The following is an 18,121-nucleotide window of genomic DNA, read 5'->3' as shown; positions in this document are numbered from 1 at the left end:
CCGATGGTTTCCTGCACATATGGGACAAGTGGACGAGACTCGGGCCAACCTCAATGAGGTGACGAACGACCTGGCACGCGGACTTGCTTGCCGTGCCGGTCAGAACCGAACCGACGCCCACTACCATTCCAGGGAGCATAAAGATCACTTGCTAACTTACAACGACATCACTAAATATTAATACTTGGGGCGTAGGCAGTTCCCTCTGCCACACGTAAAATTGAACAGGGCTCAGGCAGTCACGCTACGTTTACTGCAAACCGGGACGTACCCCACTCCGTATTTCATAAATAAAATTCACCCCGAAAGAGAAATTAGGAAAGAATGTAGCGTGTGCGATGGCATCATTGACATCAGACACATGCTGGCGGGCTGTCCCGCGACTCTCGCCGACCCCGAAGAAAGATGGCTTTACTGGCACAAGTTGATAACAAGCTCTTCATATAAAGATCAGCTACGGGCTGTCCAGAGGGTCCACGATGACGCCATAAGGCTCGGCCTGGCGGTGCCGACGTGGACGCGGCCCGCCTCGGTCTGAAAAGACCGGGCTTCAGGACACTAGTAAAGTTTTGTGAATTAATGAATGGTTATATATGCTTACGGTTTCACTTATGGATATGCTTTGGTAAGGTTATGGTTATGCTATACGTGTGCCTTGTGTAGTGATGCAAATTGCTTATGAATGATATATACCATAAGTTATGCAGGATTATTAATCTTCTTTATTCATCGTTGTTGGGCACATTGTCTTGCGATTTCTGTAAAGCCATAAACACAGCTCTCTGTATCGGTAGTGTCACTCTCTTCTTCCATGTTGAATGCACACGCCTGTTCTCTGGCAAGCGGTTATATAGTCGGCCTCCGCGATAAACACGCGCTTGCGGCGAACGTCAAACGACGACGCATAGCGCGCGGCAGTGGCCACCTGCGCCGACTCCGAACACGCTTACGGAGCCAATTCCGACATACGCCGGCTCGCGCGAAGCGTGGTGTCGACTAACGTAGCGAAGCTTTTCGCTTCAAAAGCCCAACTCCAGAAAAGTGCTTAAAGTGTAGTGACTATCTGTGTGATGGCACAATAAAGCGCCCTTGGAATTTTTCAAGCTAGACTTTCGTTATCATTTGGTAATGTGGCGTAAATAAATACGTCAATAACAGCACATCTTTACGATTGTGGCATGCACTGCAATTAAAACTCCTCACGTTCTGCCGCGCTCTCAACGGCACGTCAATTCAGTGAACGTGCCGAATGCAGCAAAGGAACGCGTGGGCGCTGCAAAGCGGTACGTAGTGCGTTCATTGCGTCCCGCTCTTGGACTAGCGAAACCTACGGGAGAATGAATGAAGTGCGGGCGCGCTCAGACCTCGGCTAGCGCGGAAAGTGCTCACCAGACCTTATTGGCACCACAGCACCGCAGCACTAACCAACATTTTAGCAGACAATGAGGGAAAAAAAGCTCTAAGGGATTACACTATTTCAATCCTAGCAGCCGCGCGGCCGCGCCTTCAAAGTAGTTTAAAATTTCATTGCACTGCACAGCGATGATATCAAATATCTGGGGCATGTATCGCATGTATCGACGCGCATTTTTCTAGCAGCACCCTGTCAATAATGTGAAATGCCGAGTTTACTGCAGCTCCTCTGCGAATTTTTACCGTCATCGCCGTACTCCTGAAGGCAGGAGCGTTTCGGGCGTTGCTGTATGGATGGATGGATGTTATGAGCGTCCCCTTTGGAACGGGGCGGTGGGTTGCGCCACCAAGCTCTTGCTACTATGCCGCCTAATATCCTACGTAGGTTAACCAATGAAAAAATAAAAAAAAAACACTATGAACTACCACGTCCAAATTTTCTGATCCCCTATGAACTGTGCTTTTGTGCGTCTCCGTCTTTTGTCGTTTCCCTACTTTTCTTCCACCAATCCTCCAATCGCCTCTTACTAATGTCGATTGCGGACCTGTTTGCTTTACCACTGCTCCCGCTGAACCCAAGGGCTTCAAGGAGGCCAGTGGTGCCTAAATCGACCGCTGGGTAGACGTCTTCACATTTTAATAAAATATGCTCCGTCGTTTCCCTAGCTTTACCGCAGCAAGCACATGCTTCTTCTTTCTTCTTATATCTCGCTTTATAGGTGCGTGTTCTAAGGCATCCCGATCTCGCTTCGAAAAGTAATGAGCTTCCCTTCGAGTTATCCTAAATGGTTTCTTTCCTGATTTCGTTTTTTCCTCTTAAGTAGTTACTCATGGCAGGTTTATTTTCCATTGCCGCCACCCATGAGATTCATTCAACCTCTCTGACTTTCCGCTTGACCTTCTTTGTTGCTGCGTTGCCTACCCCACAGGCCGCATACTTGCTGGTAAGCTTCCTAGTTCTTTTCCTCCAGTGTGAATGAATGTTTTGCCTGTACAGATACCTGAACACTCTCCCAGCCCATTTACTTTCTTCCATATTGGCCACGTCGGCCGCATTTCGATGGGGGCGAAATGCGAAAACACCCGTGTACTTAGATTTAGGTGCACGTTAAAGAACCCCAGGTGGTCGAAATTTCCGGAGTCCTCCACTACGGCGTGCCTCGTAATCAGAAAGTGGTTTTGGCACGTAAAACCCCTTAATTACATAATTACTTTCTTCCATATTCCTCAGCTGTTCTTCATACTCAATTTTACTGCGAGCTTCCCTCACTTCAAAACTAGTCCAGCCCACAGCTTCATTTGTAGTCTTCCCGTGAGCGCCCAATGCGAGGCGACCCACTGACCTTTGGTTCCCGTCGAGTCCTGATTGTACCCCTGATTTAAAGCAAACAACCGCATTTCCAAAAGTAAGTCCTGGAACCATTACCCCTTTCCACATACCTCGGAGGACCTCGTACCTATTGTATCCCCATAACGCTCTGTGCTTCATTATGGCTGCATTTCTCTTCCCCTTGACTGTTATGGTTTTTTCCTGTGTTTCCATATATCCATTTCCTTCGTTTATCCATATACCAATGTATTTATATTCTGTTACCCGAGGTATTTCTTGGCCCCGTATCTCCACTGTCTGTTCACTGTTTTCATTGAATACCATAACACCTAGCACCAAACATAACACCTAGCACCTACCATAACACCTTTCATTGAATACCATAACACCTGCTGTGAGGGTGAGCACTGGCGGCCTCTACCGGCACGCTTGGTCCCTACTCAATGATCACGTGGTATTTCTTCGGCCGCGTGCTGCCGTAGGCGAACACGGGATGCGCAGGTCGCCCTTTATACAGTAGATCGTGGCCGGTATATTGTGACTTCGGATTGACATCGTTCTCGGAGAGACAGGACACCTTGAAGACGCGCCTAGCAAGTACCGTGCAGTCTGTCACAATGATTCATTTTCTACTAAAACAGCACGTCAAAAGCTGTGTTAGCTTTATTATTACGCGAAAACATGTTTTGTTTAACTATGAAAACTTGTTATTGCGTGTACGACTATATGTTACGTAAAAAGTATCAGCGGGCCGCTAAAGTTGGAGGACAGACGACAAGGTTGGCGCTCGCTTTGAAACAGTTGGTCGTCTGTTCTTGCTTTTCTTCGTTTGGTCATGCAGTGTGGGTGAGTAAAGATGTAATATGCGTGAATGGAAACATTTCATTAAGATTTTACTTTGAGAACGTGTTATTTATGTAGCCATATTCACGTTTTAGACGAAGCCTCTTACAACACCAGTCAACACGAGCCTCGCAGACACATATACCGTCATTCCCATGACGGCACCGTGCCCCCTTAATAGCGTCCTCGAATACCCGCACCGGTGCGCACCAAGGAGGTTAAAGAAAATTGCTGGAGTGGAGGGGGCGCCCGTCAAGTGAAGCCGCCGCGACGCCATCTTGCGGGGGGCAGAAAGCGAGCCATTCTCGGCAGCGCGCGCGCAGTTTGTGGATGTGTTGGTACATGTGTACACGAAGAAGTGCTGCTTATTCACATGCACAGCACGTAACACGACCGGGACAAGCATGTTTGGTTCATGCGTGGCTTACGGTTGCACAAACCGTGTGAAGATAACGCCAGGAGTCACATTTCACAAGTAAGTTGCACACGTGAAAGCTGATTCTGACCTCTCGTGCTGCCGTGCTCCTTGCATTGCGGCGCGCATGCGAGCGCCCAAAGGCGCGCCCTTAACCGTTAATGTCTTTACTGCTAGGTTTCCAAAGGATGCTGAGGTGCGTACACTTTGGGAACGTGCTGTTCGTCGTGAGGGCTGGAAATCAAAAGAGGGAGACCGCTTGTGTTCGGTTCATTTTACTCCAGAATGCTTTGACCGGACCGGACAAACGACGCGGCTGCGCCCAGGCACAGTGCCGGCAGTGTTTCCCGCATTCCCGGAGCGACTACAGGCGCCGGTAAGCATGATAAATGCTCAAGACAGTTGCTGCTTTGTATTAAAACATAGTGGGCTGTCGGAGCCGCGCGTGAATATTATTGTCAGAGAATTCAAACGACTCTAGGGGATGCATGTTGACCGTTAGTGAACTTATGTCTCTAGTGAACTTGTGCCTCGGCTCTTTGTGCTTCGTGCGAAGATCCCGATAGTTGTTCAGTGTCGTTAGCCTATGTGTTCCAGATCATTGTATCTTGCCGTGCATGGTGCTACTGATGGCAAGGTATGTTAGCGTGCGAATGTTTCTCGAAAAGTTGATGTGCAAGCAGTACAGTCGTAGACAAAAGTTTGCGGGATGCGAATTCGCGAAAAAAAATATTAGAATGTGATTTCTGTTGGCATCACAGTAAAACTGTTTTGTTTATGTAGTCATTGCCTACAAGGTACTTGTTAGGCACTGCATGTTAGCACTATCCTTCCCATTTAACTCCGATTGCATTTAACAAGGCTGCAGATTTGCATTGTCTTGAACTAGAATAAAGCGAAATTTCATATTCCAGGTTAAAAGGAAACGGCCACCACCAAAGTCCCGAGACCCTCCATGCAATGAGGATGAGAAAGAACCGGCAGCACCTGATGATGATGAAGAGGCTGCTCTACCTTCGCCTAGCAAGGAATGGCTTAAGGGTAGATTATATGCCTCTGAAGAAGAAACAGTGCACCTAAAGAAAAAGATCAAAGTTCTGCAGCAAACCAAACGAAGATTACAGAAAAGAAATGAGACAGCCCTGGAAATTATAAGAACAATCAAAGAAAGAAAACTTCTATCTGATGAAGGGGCTGAAGTATTTGGCGCCGCATTCTCAAGTGACATACAACAACTCCTGTACAGAGCAGGAGTCGAGAAGAAAGGGAAATTCCCTCCAGCATTGCGCACATTTGCCCTTACACTGCATTTTTACTCACCAGCAGCTTACGAATACGTCCGATCAAAGTTCAATAATGCTCTACCATCGCAACGCACACTCCGCGAGTGGTATCGATCTGTTGATGGACGACCCGGCTTCACAGCTGAAGCATTCTCTTTTCTAGAGAATCTTGTGCGAACCAGATCTGAAGTCCTCTACTGTGCACTCATTGTGGACGATATGGCGCTACGAAAGCATGTTGAGTTGGTCGGTGACAGAGTGGTAGGGTACGGCGATTTCAGCACGGGTTTCGAAGATGACAGCCTTCCTGAAGCACGGAATGTTTGTGTCTATGTGCTCGTTGGAGTTAACATGCGGCTTAAGATACCTGTAGGGTATTTTCTGATTGACTCTCTCACAGGCTCGGAGAGAGCTGAACTCACAAAACAGTGCATTGAAAAATTGTCTTCTGTTGGGTTTGAGGTCATCTCTCTGACATTTGATGGTGCATCATCTAATTTTAGCATGGCTGCAAGTTTGGGCGCTACGCTTCGCCTTGGTGGTGAGCACTTTTCCACATGCTTTGAAGGCCCTAATGGTTCTTCTAAAAAAGTGCATATCATGTTAGACGCATGCCATATGATCAAGTTAATCAGAAACTCGTTAGCAACTGTGAGCCATCTTGTCGATGATGAAGGGCAGTTTGTGAAGTGGGCTTATATAAAAGCTCTAGACGCCTTGCAACGGGAGGAAGGCCTGAGGCTGGGCAATAAGCTAACAAGGATGCACCTCGAGTGGGCGAAACAAAAAGTGAAGGTCCGTCTGGCCGTCCAAGCGTTGAGTGCTTCGGTCGCCGACGCTCTAGACTTTTGTGAGCAGGTACTGAAGCTCCCGCAGTTCAGAGGTGCCGCTTCTACAGCTAGATTTGTGAGGTTGTTCGACCATTTGTTTGACATTCTGAATTCCAGGAGTCCCTTGGCGAAGTCCTACAAGGCGCCTTTGCGAACTCAAAATTAATCCTGTTGGAAGGCATTTTTTCCGATGCTCGAGCGTATATTGGCGCTCTCAAGGACCCAGCAGGACGGCCTGTTCTAGAAGGTGTTAAGAAAATAGGATTTCTGGGCTTTCTAATATGCATGCAAAGGACCGAGAACATTTTTGATGAGCTTATTCATAGAGGCCCTTTGAAGTACTTGCTGACTCACAAGATGAGCCAAGATCATGCAGAGACCTTTTTTGGCTGTATCAGAGGGCGAGGCGGCTTCAATAATAATCCGACAGCAGCCCAGTTTATGGCTTCCTACAAGCGTCTTCTTGTGCAGACGGAAGTGAAGTCCTCCGAATCTGGAAACTGTTGACAAGACGTTGTGTCTGTCTTGGGCGCGTCTGCTATTGCATATCAGGTCAGTGCAACTACAGCTGTCAGTGTGATTCAAAGGCATTCCATACTACAAGCTGAGGACCATGACTACACGCATCGAGTTGACTACCCTGAAAGCCTCTCTCCATTTGTGAGTTCAGTGGTACCCTACATTGCAGGGTTTGTCGCTCGAAAAGTTGCTGCAAAAAGTACCTGTGATCAGTGTATTACAGCTGTTTATGCTGAAGAACAACCAGCGCTGGTGAAACAAAAGAACCGAGGTGGGCTTGCGTCACCTTCAAAGGATGTGATCTCACTTTGTGAAATGGCAGAGAAGGGGCTCCGTCGGTTGCAAGCAGAATCTGAAAGCATTCAGACAATTCATTTGAAAACAAAGCACCTAGTACTGGAAGTGTTGAGCTTGTCGCCAGAGAAAAATTGGTTTTCTCAGTTGAATCAGCATCTCATGGACTACGATCCATTGGACAATCATGTCTACAGCCTGTGCAAAGATGTACTGGAGCTGTACATTAAGATCAGGATTCATCACATATCAAAGGAGAGGAATAGGTGTATTACAAAGGACAAAGTGAGATCTGTACTTTCAGGCTGATCATATTTAAGAATCAATGAAAATTCAGTATATAGCATCAGTCATGGCATTAACAGCGAATAGTACCACTGTTTGTATTTGCCAAACAAATGTTTGTAACGAGGTTGTGTCATTTGGATGTGTGGCTTCATGCAAGCCATGCATAACTGTGCATTCTGAAGGGGTAATGATGTGCTGTTTAGTCTCCAGCTCAGTATAGCACTTCACGAATTCTACTACTTTCTTTTGTTTTGCTATTTGCGCGTGTGTTATATTAATTTGCTATTAAATCATGTCTTGCCTTCTTTCAACCAAAAAACACTATATGTTTACCAAAATACAAACGATTTGATCTTCGAATTTCATGTTGCTCGTGATGTTGTGTAACCTTATTGTGTAACTCACCAGAATTAATGTTGGTCCTTCGATCCTTTGCTCTTTATGTGTTAGCTGGACACAAACACTACGAACTTAATGGTGTCTGTTACTTTGATGAATATAAGTTCCCTGTATCAGTGTGATAGTCAGGTTTCTTATTTAATGCAGTATATGTTTTTATTTTCAATAGCACTGGAAGTTCTGTTTCTCATTTTGCCTTTTCAAAATGCTGCACTTATTAGTGACTTAGATTTGTTGCATGCGTTGCTATTTCTCGTGCTTTGAATTGCATTCCTTTATGAAAACTTTCAAGATTGTTCAATTTCTACATTTCGAGAGAGTGCATAAAGAAGATGAATAAACGCTAATTACTGTACGAATTCGTTTTTACTTTACGGCCTGTAAAACATGCTGCAGTGGGTCTTGGCTAAGACATATCCTGATCCCCAGGTCATGGGCTCTGTCCCGGTTGCAGCAGCCGCATATTGGTGCCGATGAAATGGAAAAAACGCCCTTATACTCGGATATTAGTGAGCGTTAAAAAAATTCAGGAGGTCGAAATCGATCCCCAGAACTCCAATACAGCTCGCCTCATAGCCCACAGTGTTTCATTGGAACTTTAAAATCCGTTAAACAAATAAAAACCGCTGGAAAAGGCGGAGAACAACGCTGCGAAGCGCTTGGCGAGCCGCTTCTTGCCCCCCGCAAGATCGCCGCCGCCGGCTTCACCTGAGCCCATTGGCCATAGGAGACCTCCACTCCAGCAGTTTTTATATAACCTCCTTGGTGCGCACCGACCATCCTCGATCACCGGAAGCGCACCCTGTTGGAGCGGTTTTCCATTGCCCCGTCACGCACCGAGAAAATCGGCGGTGCGCCGGGGTGCAATCCCAGCAAGCACTGCGGGATGCGCGCGCGCACTGCCCACTGCAGAACGGCGGATGCCCTGGCGCGAGAGCTGCGGTTGCAACGGAGTTAGCTAGTGGAGATGTCGGCGATGAGAAAGGAAGCGCTGCTAATTGCCGCAATCGATGACGTTTTTCCAAGTTCGTCTGACAGCGAAGACGGCATGCTGATCAACCTCGTCCAAAAACAATGTGGTGAAGAGCGGCTAAAAGTGGACAGGTTCGTTGAACGGGTCGTCAGGATTATTTATAATATCCATTGGTGTTTGCTTGCAAGCAGTTTGACAAGGTTCGAGCGCTTGCCGCAGATGCTCAGCACCTGCAAACAATAAAATGTGCGCGCGCGCGTGTTCGCGCACGCCTTGCGCACCAGGGGCAAAGTAGCGCTGCATGCAAGCACCCTGCACGGGGTGCAGTTTTGTCCTCGATGTTGACCCTCCGCAGTGCGCCACCGCGGCGGTGCAAAGCGCACCATTCTGGTTTCGGGGCAACCCTGGGAAGAATCTCCCATAGATGGTGGCGCCAGATTTCCCTCTAGGTATTATAGTGAGAAACTCTATGGGCAGAGCAAAAGCCCCGATACTTTCTCTGTTGCGCCCGCTCTTACTCGCGCCTGCGCACAAATGGCTGACGATTCCTGAAATGAACGTTTTGTGGCTCACCGTCTTTTTAACACGAGCACATAATTATTGGATTTTCCCGTTCTTTCTGCGCGTGCGCGAAGAGCAGTTGCGAGAGAGAAATGTGAGGACTTTCGGTAAGATTTCTCTTCGCCTAGGTACTACGGAGAAAAAAGTTAGCTCCGTTCGTTCCTAGCCGCGCTGGCAGCACAATCGACAGAATGCGGGACAGGCAAGGCGAAGAATTCATAGTAAAATATTTTTGTGCGCACAATTGACAAGGACACAGTGAAGGGGGGACACATCAGTACTTACTCACAACTATTTTATTTTCGGAAAGATATAGAACATATATACCCCAGCTATCAGCGCTGAGCATGTGCAACAAGACTCGTCAGTAAAACAGAAACAGACTAATACCCCAGTCACACGGGCACTTTCAAAGTCCTTTGAACCAAAGATCCTTTACTTCAAGGGAGAATGCGCGCTGTCACACGGGCACAGCAAAGGAGCCCTACTGGAAGGGAGCTTTGACTCGAAGGAGTGCGCGTTCGTCCTTTGAAACCTCAAGGGAATACTCTCGAACCTAGAGGGCGTCCGACAGCAGAAAAAAAAGATATCCAAAAATATGGAAGTTCAATTTTTACGTCTTCAGAACAAGCTTATAAGTACGAAATACTAATACTAAGGTACTAAACACTTTCGGGACACCCGCAATCTCCATCATGAAGCCGCCGGTACAGCAGCGCCGGCACGGCCTGTCGTCAGCAGCAACATCGACATGATCGACACAAACACGGGCAACACGGGTGCCACGTGCGATTTGTTTCTTTGGCGAGCGGCAGCTAGGCATTTCAAGTCTCCTCGGCTTTTTTCTGCGCGTCTTCCCTCGTCACTTTTGTTTAGTAGTTCTGTATTTTACCTCGTTTACGCCCACCAACCGCTGCCTAGCCACAAGGAATGAGCGCCTCCGACTCCTCGCAAACGGCAACCCAACAGACGGCCCCGCCGCAACCACGAACAACGTGGGGCGAACGGGAGACATGGGCTCTTATAAGTCTTTGGGAAGAGCATCTAGACCACCTGAGAGGAGAGCGGAGGAATGCTGGAGTATATGATCGCATTGTGCAAGGACTCGCCAGGCTCGAAATTATCCGGACAAGGAAACAGGTGCAGAGCAAGATCGACAACCTCACCCAAATGTACAGGTAAGCCTGGATATTATGTGCTGCACATTGGCAGAAACAGCGTTGGCACTTAATTTCCAGTCATTTAAGGCTAGTATACTGATGTCGTGAGATGTGTGTTTGGGTTCATGCGCATGTTTTCGTCGATCGGCCGTGGTTCATTCAACGCGGACTGCATTGTTTTATTTCTTTGTCTTTTTGTATTTGGTGAAGATGCACTTGATATGCCCGCCGAATTGAAACGTTAGACGCAACAGCTGAATTCCCTCACACGAGCACTACCGCAGCGTCAGTTTCAGATCCATATGTGCTGTGCTTGTCTTTCAAAAAAAAAAAGGGAACGGCTGGGAGCGTAAAGTTAAGTGTGTAGTGGGATTTAAGTGGTGTGATTTAAGTGTGTAGTGTGATTTAAGTTAAGTGTGTGGTGTGAACTGTAGTGTGATTTGATGGAACATAAAATTCCCTAAAGTATTCATTCCCTGTTACCAAGACAGCTAACCATGTCTACTGGATGGTGCAAAATTCGCTGGCCTGCTCAGCGACAGTGAAAATTGTTCAAACAGCAGTGCGTGCATGCATGTTAACTTTGAGAGTTGCGCAAATGCTAGTTATGTCATGCTTAATCGAGGTCACTGGCACACGGCCACTGTTTATTTTGAAAGTATAGCGCTAAAGCACATACTGTAATTTTCTTCCTGCATGAAGTGTGCTTACTATGCCTATGGATTTTGCCTAGTTCATGCAATAGCACTTATGCTGTTCACCGACCTTTCCAGAAGTTGGGCAAAGAAACGCACAACAGGCTCTGCACCTGTGCCATGGATGTATTTTAAGGAAATACATCGCTTTCTTGGAACGCTGCCAGCGAATGACCAGTCGCTGGTAGAAGAAAGTGCAGCGCACTCAGATGCCACAGTTGAACAGGCAAGTTTGTCATGATAAACCTGTACAAATGCATGCTCATAATAGTGCATGAAGCAGACTCAGCATGACGTGCTTTTAAATGCATAAGAATGGACAAGTCAGTACAGCTTCGGATAGGTATGGCTGAAAACGCAAACAAAACAAATTGCCAATTGAGGCAGGACAAGTGCTCCCGGAAATTTTTTATTCAGAAGAATGAAAATTGTATACATAAACTGAATGACAACGAGGTGACAGAAGAGCATGGAAAGCAACATGATATAAAGGCATGATTCAAGTGCAGTTTAATGATGCTGTTGAATTGTTTACACACATCAAGCTTAATTAAAATGCTTCAGCAATTTCCCTTGCTCTCGTCGTACCTTTATTACAGTAAAGAACTGATGTGCACTCAAGCTGTAACAACGCCACATATCAAGCAATGTACCTACATATGCAGACAAGAATGCCCTCTAAAGCATTGCAATGTGCATGCAGGCATATAATGAGGTAGTGCCCCATCTTCTCATGTATAGCGCTACAAATCGCATGCTTTCTGGTAAAACTGGATGCAGAAAGTGTGCAACAGGAAGTTTTTTGGTGTCGTGACCACTAGATCCACAATGTAAAAAATGCCTATAGAAGACAAGTGTATGGTTTTGATAATCAGATGTGATAAGGCAGCCTTAATGAGCTAAGTAGGATGCTACTAAATCAAGTTTCACTGTTGTGTATGTGTGCTTAAGATACAATTCTTTTCACCCTTCAGTTGATCTGTAGCATGGAGCATGGCTACGAATCGCCAAACAACGAGGATGAATGGGAGCTGGAGCCATCGGAAGCTGTCCCCGCATCAGAACTAGCAGATGAGGCACCATCACAGAGAAGTCGAATAACAAATGAAAACCAGCGTCGTTCTCGAAAGAGAAAGCTCACAAGCACAAGCGAATTTCAGCGGGACCTCCTTAACGAGCAACGCCTGCTTCGGCAGGCATTGGAATCGGCGACCAAAGAAGACCGGGTGCTCAGAGAGCGACAAATAAATGCTCAAGAAAGACTTGTTGGACTGCTGGAGCAGTATTTTAATAAAGATTGACGGGAGGTCGCGTCCCGCATTTGTTGTGACCTATTAGTCATTTCATCCTTGTACCTAGTGAAGAATGAAACTGATGCAGCTGTTGCTCAGCTTACAGCCTCAGGGCTGCAGGTTGTGCATGATGCTGGAATTCTTTAGTAGTACAGAAGCATTCTTAATAGATGTTTTCTATTGTGTACATGCAGGGCTTCTCCAGAAAGTAGTAGGACTGAACTAAAAAAAAATGTATTCACAATTTTGACATATCGACTTAATACTTAGCAAAATATGCCCGGTCTGCATCAACGCAGCATTTTCAGCGACTTTGCCAATCACTGAAGGCTCACTGGAACGCAGAAACTGAAATGCTCTTCAGCTTCCTCGCTACACCCCCCCCCCCCTTGCTCTCATCCCTCCTGAAACAAATTGTGCCACTCAAACGCACTTCATTATGCAATGGGTCTCACTCACAGTTATGCAGTTTGATGCAAAACTTCACTACGTAACGCTGCTCTAACAGACGATTCATTCTGCAGATGACGATGCACTTTTAAAGTGGTTCAGCTTAAGCTCTATCTACACTCCCTGAAGGCTTGCAGACGACTGGCGCGACCGTAGCTAAGACCCCCACCACCCAACCAGTGCAATAACATCTTCCTCCTTCACCACGTTGTGGTGGGAAAAAAATCAGTGCTACTACTTCCCAGACAAACCTTATATATTGTGATACAAAGTGCCAGCATCAGCTGGCGCACATCAGCAACGCACATGTACAAAAGGGACCACAAAACATGTTTTCAATCAGTCCAGTCTCCTGTCATATTGATACAGAACTGCTAGTTCATTAAACAAAAATGGCAGTTGAATAAATGTTACAAGACGTAATTGTTTGTCGGAACTATTGGCTGTGCTACAGCAGAGCCGCCACCTGCTACCCACTATGTTTACATGTGCTAGGAGAGCTTAAAGGTGATCTGTGTTGTAGTGCAGTCTGCCTATAAATGCTGGTTTGCACTTTTGCAGTGTGTAAAAACATCTGGTCTTGCACTGTTATTGCATTGTAAGGTCAGTGACTGAACAGTGTAAGATAAGTCATTCAGCTTTCAAATTAATTTTCCTACTTTCTCTGCTACAAAAGAAAAAAGTATTGTATGAGGATCATGATTGTGTGTGACATACCAGTTGCTAGATGCAAGAGACATAACGGGGAGCTGTTCAGCAGCTCCTATAATTGGCTATTTACTGTGGAATTGTTAGTTTGACTGAAGGTAACAGCTATTATGAGCCTACAGAAAATGTTGATAAAAGGCCTGCAAAATATTTGATACTATTTCGCATCACTGTAATGCATATAATCATGCAGGCAATTTTGTTGTTTCTGTGATAAAGATAACTTGTGAAGCAACATGATGACCCCACTAACATGCTGTTATTCAGTGATGTAGCTATTTTGACTTAGAAACTGCTTTTCTATTTCACAGAGAATTCAAAGGGGGAAACAAAAACACGTGGATATGTATGCATACAAGTGGACAATGAAGAGCAACGCAGCAAACTGAACACAGCCCTGCATCACAAACTTTGGTGGCCTTCACGCTCGCGGTAATATTCAACGAGGGCTCCTCGAACATCTGGTCCGCTTCCAACTTGCACATCTGTAGAATGTTCAGGTTGCACATACACCATACTTTCAATATCAGACTCTTGCAGCCACTGCTGTGAAAGAGAGTCTGAAAAGTGTTCACATATGTTGTGGAGCACACAACAGGCCCTTACGATCATTGGCACATTCGTAATGTCGGCGTCCATTTTCTTCAGAACCAGCCTAAATCGAGCTTTGAGCCTCCCGAACGCGTTTTCAACAATCCTTCGGGACCTTGATAAATTATAGTTGTACGACCTGTGCCGATCGTTCTCTCCAAAGCTCTTGAAGGGTTTCATCAGGTTAGAAGTCAGCGGAAACGCCTGGTCGCACAGGATCAACGGTGGTACCACAACTCCGCTGATTGTTGCTGTTGGGGCTTGGAACAAGGGTCCCTCAACCATATCGGCCAATACTGACTGGCGGTACACATACGCATCGTGACAGCGCCCTGGTGAACCGACGTTCACGTACCTGAACCGGTACTTATGGTCGACCATGGCGAGCAATATGATGCTGTACCTGCAAAGAACAACGTCATAACTATTAAGTTACATAGCACAAGAAAATAAAGAGCAACGAATTACACTTACACAGGTCATAGTGCACCACTAAGAACGAGCGTTATGACTGGTGAAATGTCGAAACGCGCAGCAAGCCTAGCATTTATCTTTTAATTGCTTTGAAAACATTTAACGAAGGCAATGTTAAATGTTAATCCTTCAATTTGGTGAAACGTTTTCATCAACTACAGCCATAATTATTCATCACGTCAACGACAACAAAACGACCTAGAGAGAGATACTTACCAGCCTTTGTAGTTGTAGTAATCACTTGCGTGCTCCTTTGGCGGCGATACTGGTATGTGACAGCCGTCCAGGGCCCCGACGCCTTGCGGAAAGTCACACACTGCCTGAAATTCTTTTATGTGCGCTGGCATGTCGTCCGGTGAAGGCATTGTGACCCATTCCTTCTCGAGGGTGGCAACAACAGTCGCACAAAATTCCCTGTAGATCACGTTCACGGTAGAACGACCAATGCCAAAGATGTCTGCTATTGCCCTGCCCTCCGCGCACGAGCACAGCTTATACAAGCTCACCGCCACACGCTTTTCTAGGGCGACGCACTCGCGCATGTTGGTCGCTTGCCGTTGCATTGCTGGCCGGCAGACGTCAACCAAGTATCTGAACGTCGTTTCTGATACCCGGAAAGACTGCTTGAAATGCCGGCTGCCAAGGTTTGGTAGCGTTTTCTCGAACCATTGTTCATGGCGACGATAGGCCCAGACCCGTCGCTGAACTGCGCGTCGCGATGAAGCGAGCGCCGTCAACAGGCAGTTGTTGGCGATGAGACGCCGCCGTATATCGCGCACCTTTTTGCTTGACGCCTCGACGTCCATTTCTAACGATGCCACTGCAGCAATCGCCAGTGCTATTTCATACTTTTTTCGCGCATCTTCAGCGTCGTAGCTCATCTTCACAATCGTTGCTTTGAAAACAGGCGAGAACACTAAACCTAACGAACTGAAGCAAGGGCAACAACGAAGAATCGACGCCAACATGCGCTATACGAAGCGGCACACATGGTGGCCATCATTACAATAAATACGTCTGTATTTGGTAAAGTAATGCCTTTACTGCGCGTGCATTTTGTTTTGATGTTTCTATGTATTAAAAAAAATAAATATTGCTGGAAAAATATACATAAATTTATTATCAGACGCATTTGAGCCATATTTTTTTTATTACTTACGAGGCGATGGCAGCGCTAAGGATACGTTGCGGTTTCTGTTAAAAGCTTCAACGGAGACCATCTGGAGACCGTGTAGCACCGACACATCTCCCTTGAACTAATGGGCCTTTGAAAGCTCAATGCTCCTTAACCTCAAAGGACTTTGAAAGTGCCCGTGTGACTGGGGTATAAAACAGATTAAGAAGGTTCAACCAGTATTTAAAAAGGTGAATTCATTTTCAGTGATTACAACCGATGGTCGGCTTATGCATCTTTCAGCGCACTTTTTGATATGAAATGCTTGTGTGATTTCACGCGTTAGTTTATTTTTATCTGAAAACAAAATGTCAGTGTTAAAAAATACCGGATCACAGTGGCATAGATTGCAGTGGTTTGACAAGTGCGAATGATTTTCTTTACCAAGAGAACGTTCATGTTCTTTTAGACGGGTGTTTATGCACCGACCGGTTTGCCCTTTGTACATGTTGCCACAGATCAATGGAAGCCGGTACACAATACCTATTCTGCATTTTGTGAATTTTTGATCGTCTTTTAGACCGCAGCTATATTTTTTTACCCTATTGTCTAATTTATTGGAAATAGCTTGGCACAGTTATTGCGCCTTGTTAGGAGCGTTGAAAACCACTTCAACGCCATACCGGCTGGCAACATTCTTTAGCCCATGGGAAAAATAATGTACGTAAGGTACAACTGCAACATGTACATAGGGCAAACCGGTCGGTGCATAAACACCCGTCTAAAAGAACATGAACGTTCTCTTGGTAAAGAAAATCATTCGCACTTGTCAAACCACTGCAATCTATGCCACTGTGATCCGGTATTTTTTAACATTGACATTTTGTTTTCAGATAAAAATAAACTAACACGTGAAATTGCAGAACAATTTCATATAAAAAAGTGCGCTGAAAGATGCGTAAGCCAACCATCGGTTGTAATCACTGAAAATGAATTCGCCTTTTTAAATACTGGTTGAACCTTCTTAATCTGTTTTTAATCTGTTTCTGTTTTACTGACCAGTCTTGTTGCACATGCTCAGCGCTGATAGCTGGGGTATATATGTTCTATATCTTTCCGAAAATAAAATAGTTGTGAGTAAGTACTGATGTGTCCCCCCTTCACTGCGTCCTTGTCAATTGTGCGCACAAAAATATTTTACTATGAATTCGTACCAACTCGCCCAACTATCGGTTCTGCTGAAGGCGAAGAAGCCCTCTCCAAGGTATGTTTGTTGCTATTTTGTTGCGACGGTAGCATATTAAATTTTTATGGTCGCAGGGGGATACGTTTGGAAGTGAAGTGTCTTCTCGGATGACTTTAGTGGCAAAGCATTACGTCGTGCCGATGCATTGTTCATTAGTGTTGTAGATCAAGGTCAGCATACCACACACTTCAGGGGAATCGCGGGAACAGACACAGTTTAAGAATTCAACTGCCGTGCCGCTGCATTAGTTCCTAATGCAACTGAGCATACAACACACTTGCAGATTCGTGGGAATGGAACATCTTGTACTCTGTATGTGAAAGTACTAAAACTTGCGTCGCCATGCAATGAGCCGTAGATAGTTGTGAGAGCTGTACAGCAAAACTGGCAAAAGATTACGCCCTGCGGATGAATACGGAACAAGTGTATGCCAAAGAAAAATGTTCATGCAATTTCATAGCAGCAGACCCTGGTGAAAGCTGTACAGTAACACTGATATTGGCTACGTGGTGCAGATTCGTAGCGATTCTGGGGTGCTTGTGCGCAAGGGTAATTAATAAAGGAGCGCGTATTACTAATCCCGGCTGTTACGATGTCTAGCTCATATACGGGGCGCTAAATGTGGGCGAAACAAGGGCTCAGATCGCTACAACCACGTCCGAAATAGCTCTGAAGGCCTGTCAGTACATTTGTTCGGCGTATCCGTGCTTGTACGTGACGTGACGGCAGGTGCGCATGTATATCACACTATCATCTGACAGTGGCCGCTTTCCACTCTTGGTATACTTCGCCGCAATGCACTGCGCATGCTTGATTGCGCGACACTGGTGCCTTGCCTTGCTTGTTAGCTAGCAACACAATGTCGTCCGCATAAAATAAACCTGGAAGCTCTGCTCTACTACTGTACCCGCCTGTTGGTATGAGACATTAAACCCGATATTACTTCCTTAATTCTAGCGCCCTCTCCACCCTCGCCATGTACATCATAAACAGCAGTGGGGATAAAGGGCACCTCTGCCTCAGCCTTGTTGATATCAACTTTCTCCTTGCTCCTCATCCCTTCCCATTCAACGCAAATCCCTCGCAAAAGCTGTAGACAATCGTCACCTAAGCCTTCCCCTTCCAGAATATCCCACAAAATGTTGCGGTCTACGTTGTCATAGGCTCCTGTAATGTCTAAAAAGGCCACATATAACGGTCTGCTTTCTACTTTTGATATTTCTATACACTGAGTAAGAACATA

The 18,121-nt window shown here is 46.0% G+C and overlaps 2 protein-coding genes across 2 annotated transcripts; one reads left to right on the top strand and one right to left on the bottom strand.

Annotated features, from left to right (window-relative positions):
• The first annotated feature begins 9,518 nt into the window (after nt 1-9,518).
• Nucleotides 9,519-12,304, top strand: LOC142584624 (myb/SANT-like DNA-binding domain-containing protein 1). Its single transcript, XM_075694768.1, has 3 exons — nt 9,519-10,326; nt 11,082-11,229; nt 11,978-12,304. Exons 1-3 carry the CDS (start codon nt 10,079-10,081, stop codon nt 12,302-12,304), a joined length of 723 nt encoding a protein of 240 aa, XP_075550883.1. The 5' UTR covers nt 9,519-10,078.
• LOC142584622 (uncharacterized) lies at nt 11,400-15,854 on the bottom strand. Its single transcript, XM_075694767.1, has 2 exons — nt 14,735-15,854; nt 11,400-14,447 (listed from the first exon to the last, which is right to left on the bottom strand). Exons 1-2 carry the CDS (start codon nt 15,484-15,486, stop codon nt 13,856-13,858), a joined length of 1,344 nt encoding a protein of 447 aa, XP_075550882.1. The 5' UTR covers nt 15,487-15,854; the 3' UTR covers nt 11,400-13,855.
• Nucleotides 15,855-18,121: the final 2,267 nt, after the last annotated feature.

The sequence above is a fragment of the Dermacentor variabilis genome, chromosome 6, assembly GCF_050947875.1.
Source record: "Dermacentor variabilis isolate Ectoservices chromosome 6, ASM5094787v1, whole genome shotgun sequence".
NCBI lineage: Eukaryota > Metazoa > Arthropoda > Arachnida > Ixodida > Ixodidae > Dermacentor > Dermacentor variabilis.
Note: the sequence above shows the minus strand (reverse complement) of the source record. Positions and strands in the feature narration are given on the sequence as shown.

Bases quoted from the DNA above. Each gene is read 5' to 3' on its own strand.
- LOC142584622 (XM_075694767.1), bottom strand. From the start codon at position 15,486: ATGTTGGCGTCGATTCTTCGTTGTTGCCCTTGCTTCAGTTCGTTAGGT. The intron at 14,448-14,734 runs GTAAGTATCTCT...TGTTCTTTGCAG, and splicing joins TACTACAACTACAAAGGCTG to GTACAGCATCATATTGCTCG.
- LOC142584624 (XM_075694768.1), top strand. From the start codon at position 10,079: ATGAGCGCCTCCGACTCCTCGCAAACGGCAACCCAACAGACGGCCCCG. The intron at 10,327-11,081 runs GTAAGCCTGGAT...CGACCTTTCCAG, and splicing joins AACCTCACCCAAATGTACAG to AAGTTGGGCAAAGAAACGCA. The intron at 11,230-11,977 runs GCAAGTTTGTCA...TTCACCCTTCAG, and splicing joins CAGATGCCACAGTTGAACAG to TTGATCTGTAGCATGGAGCA.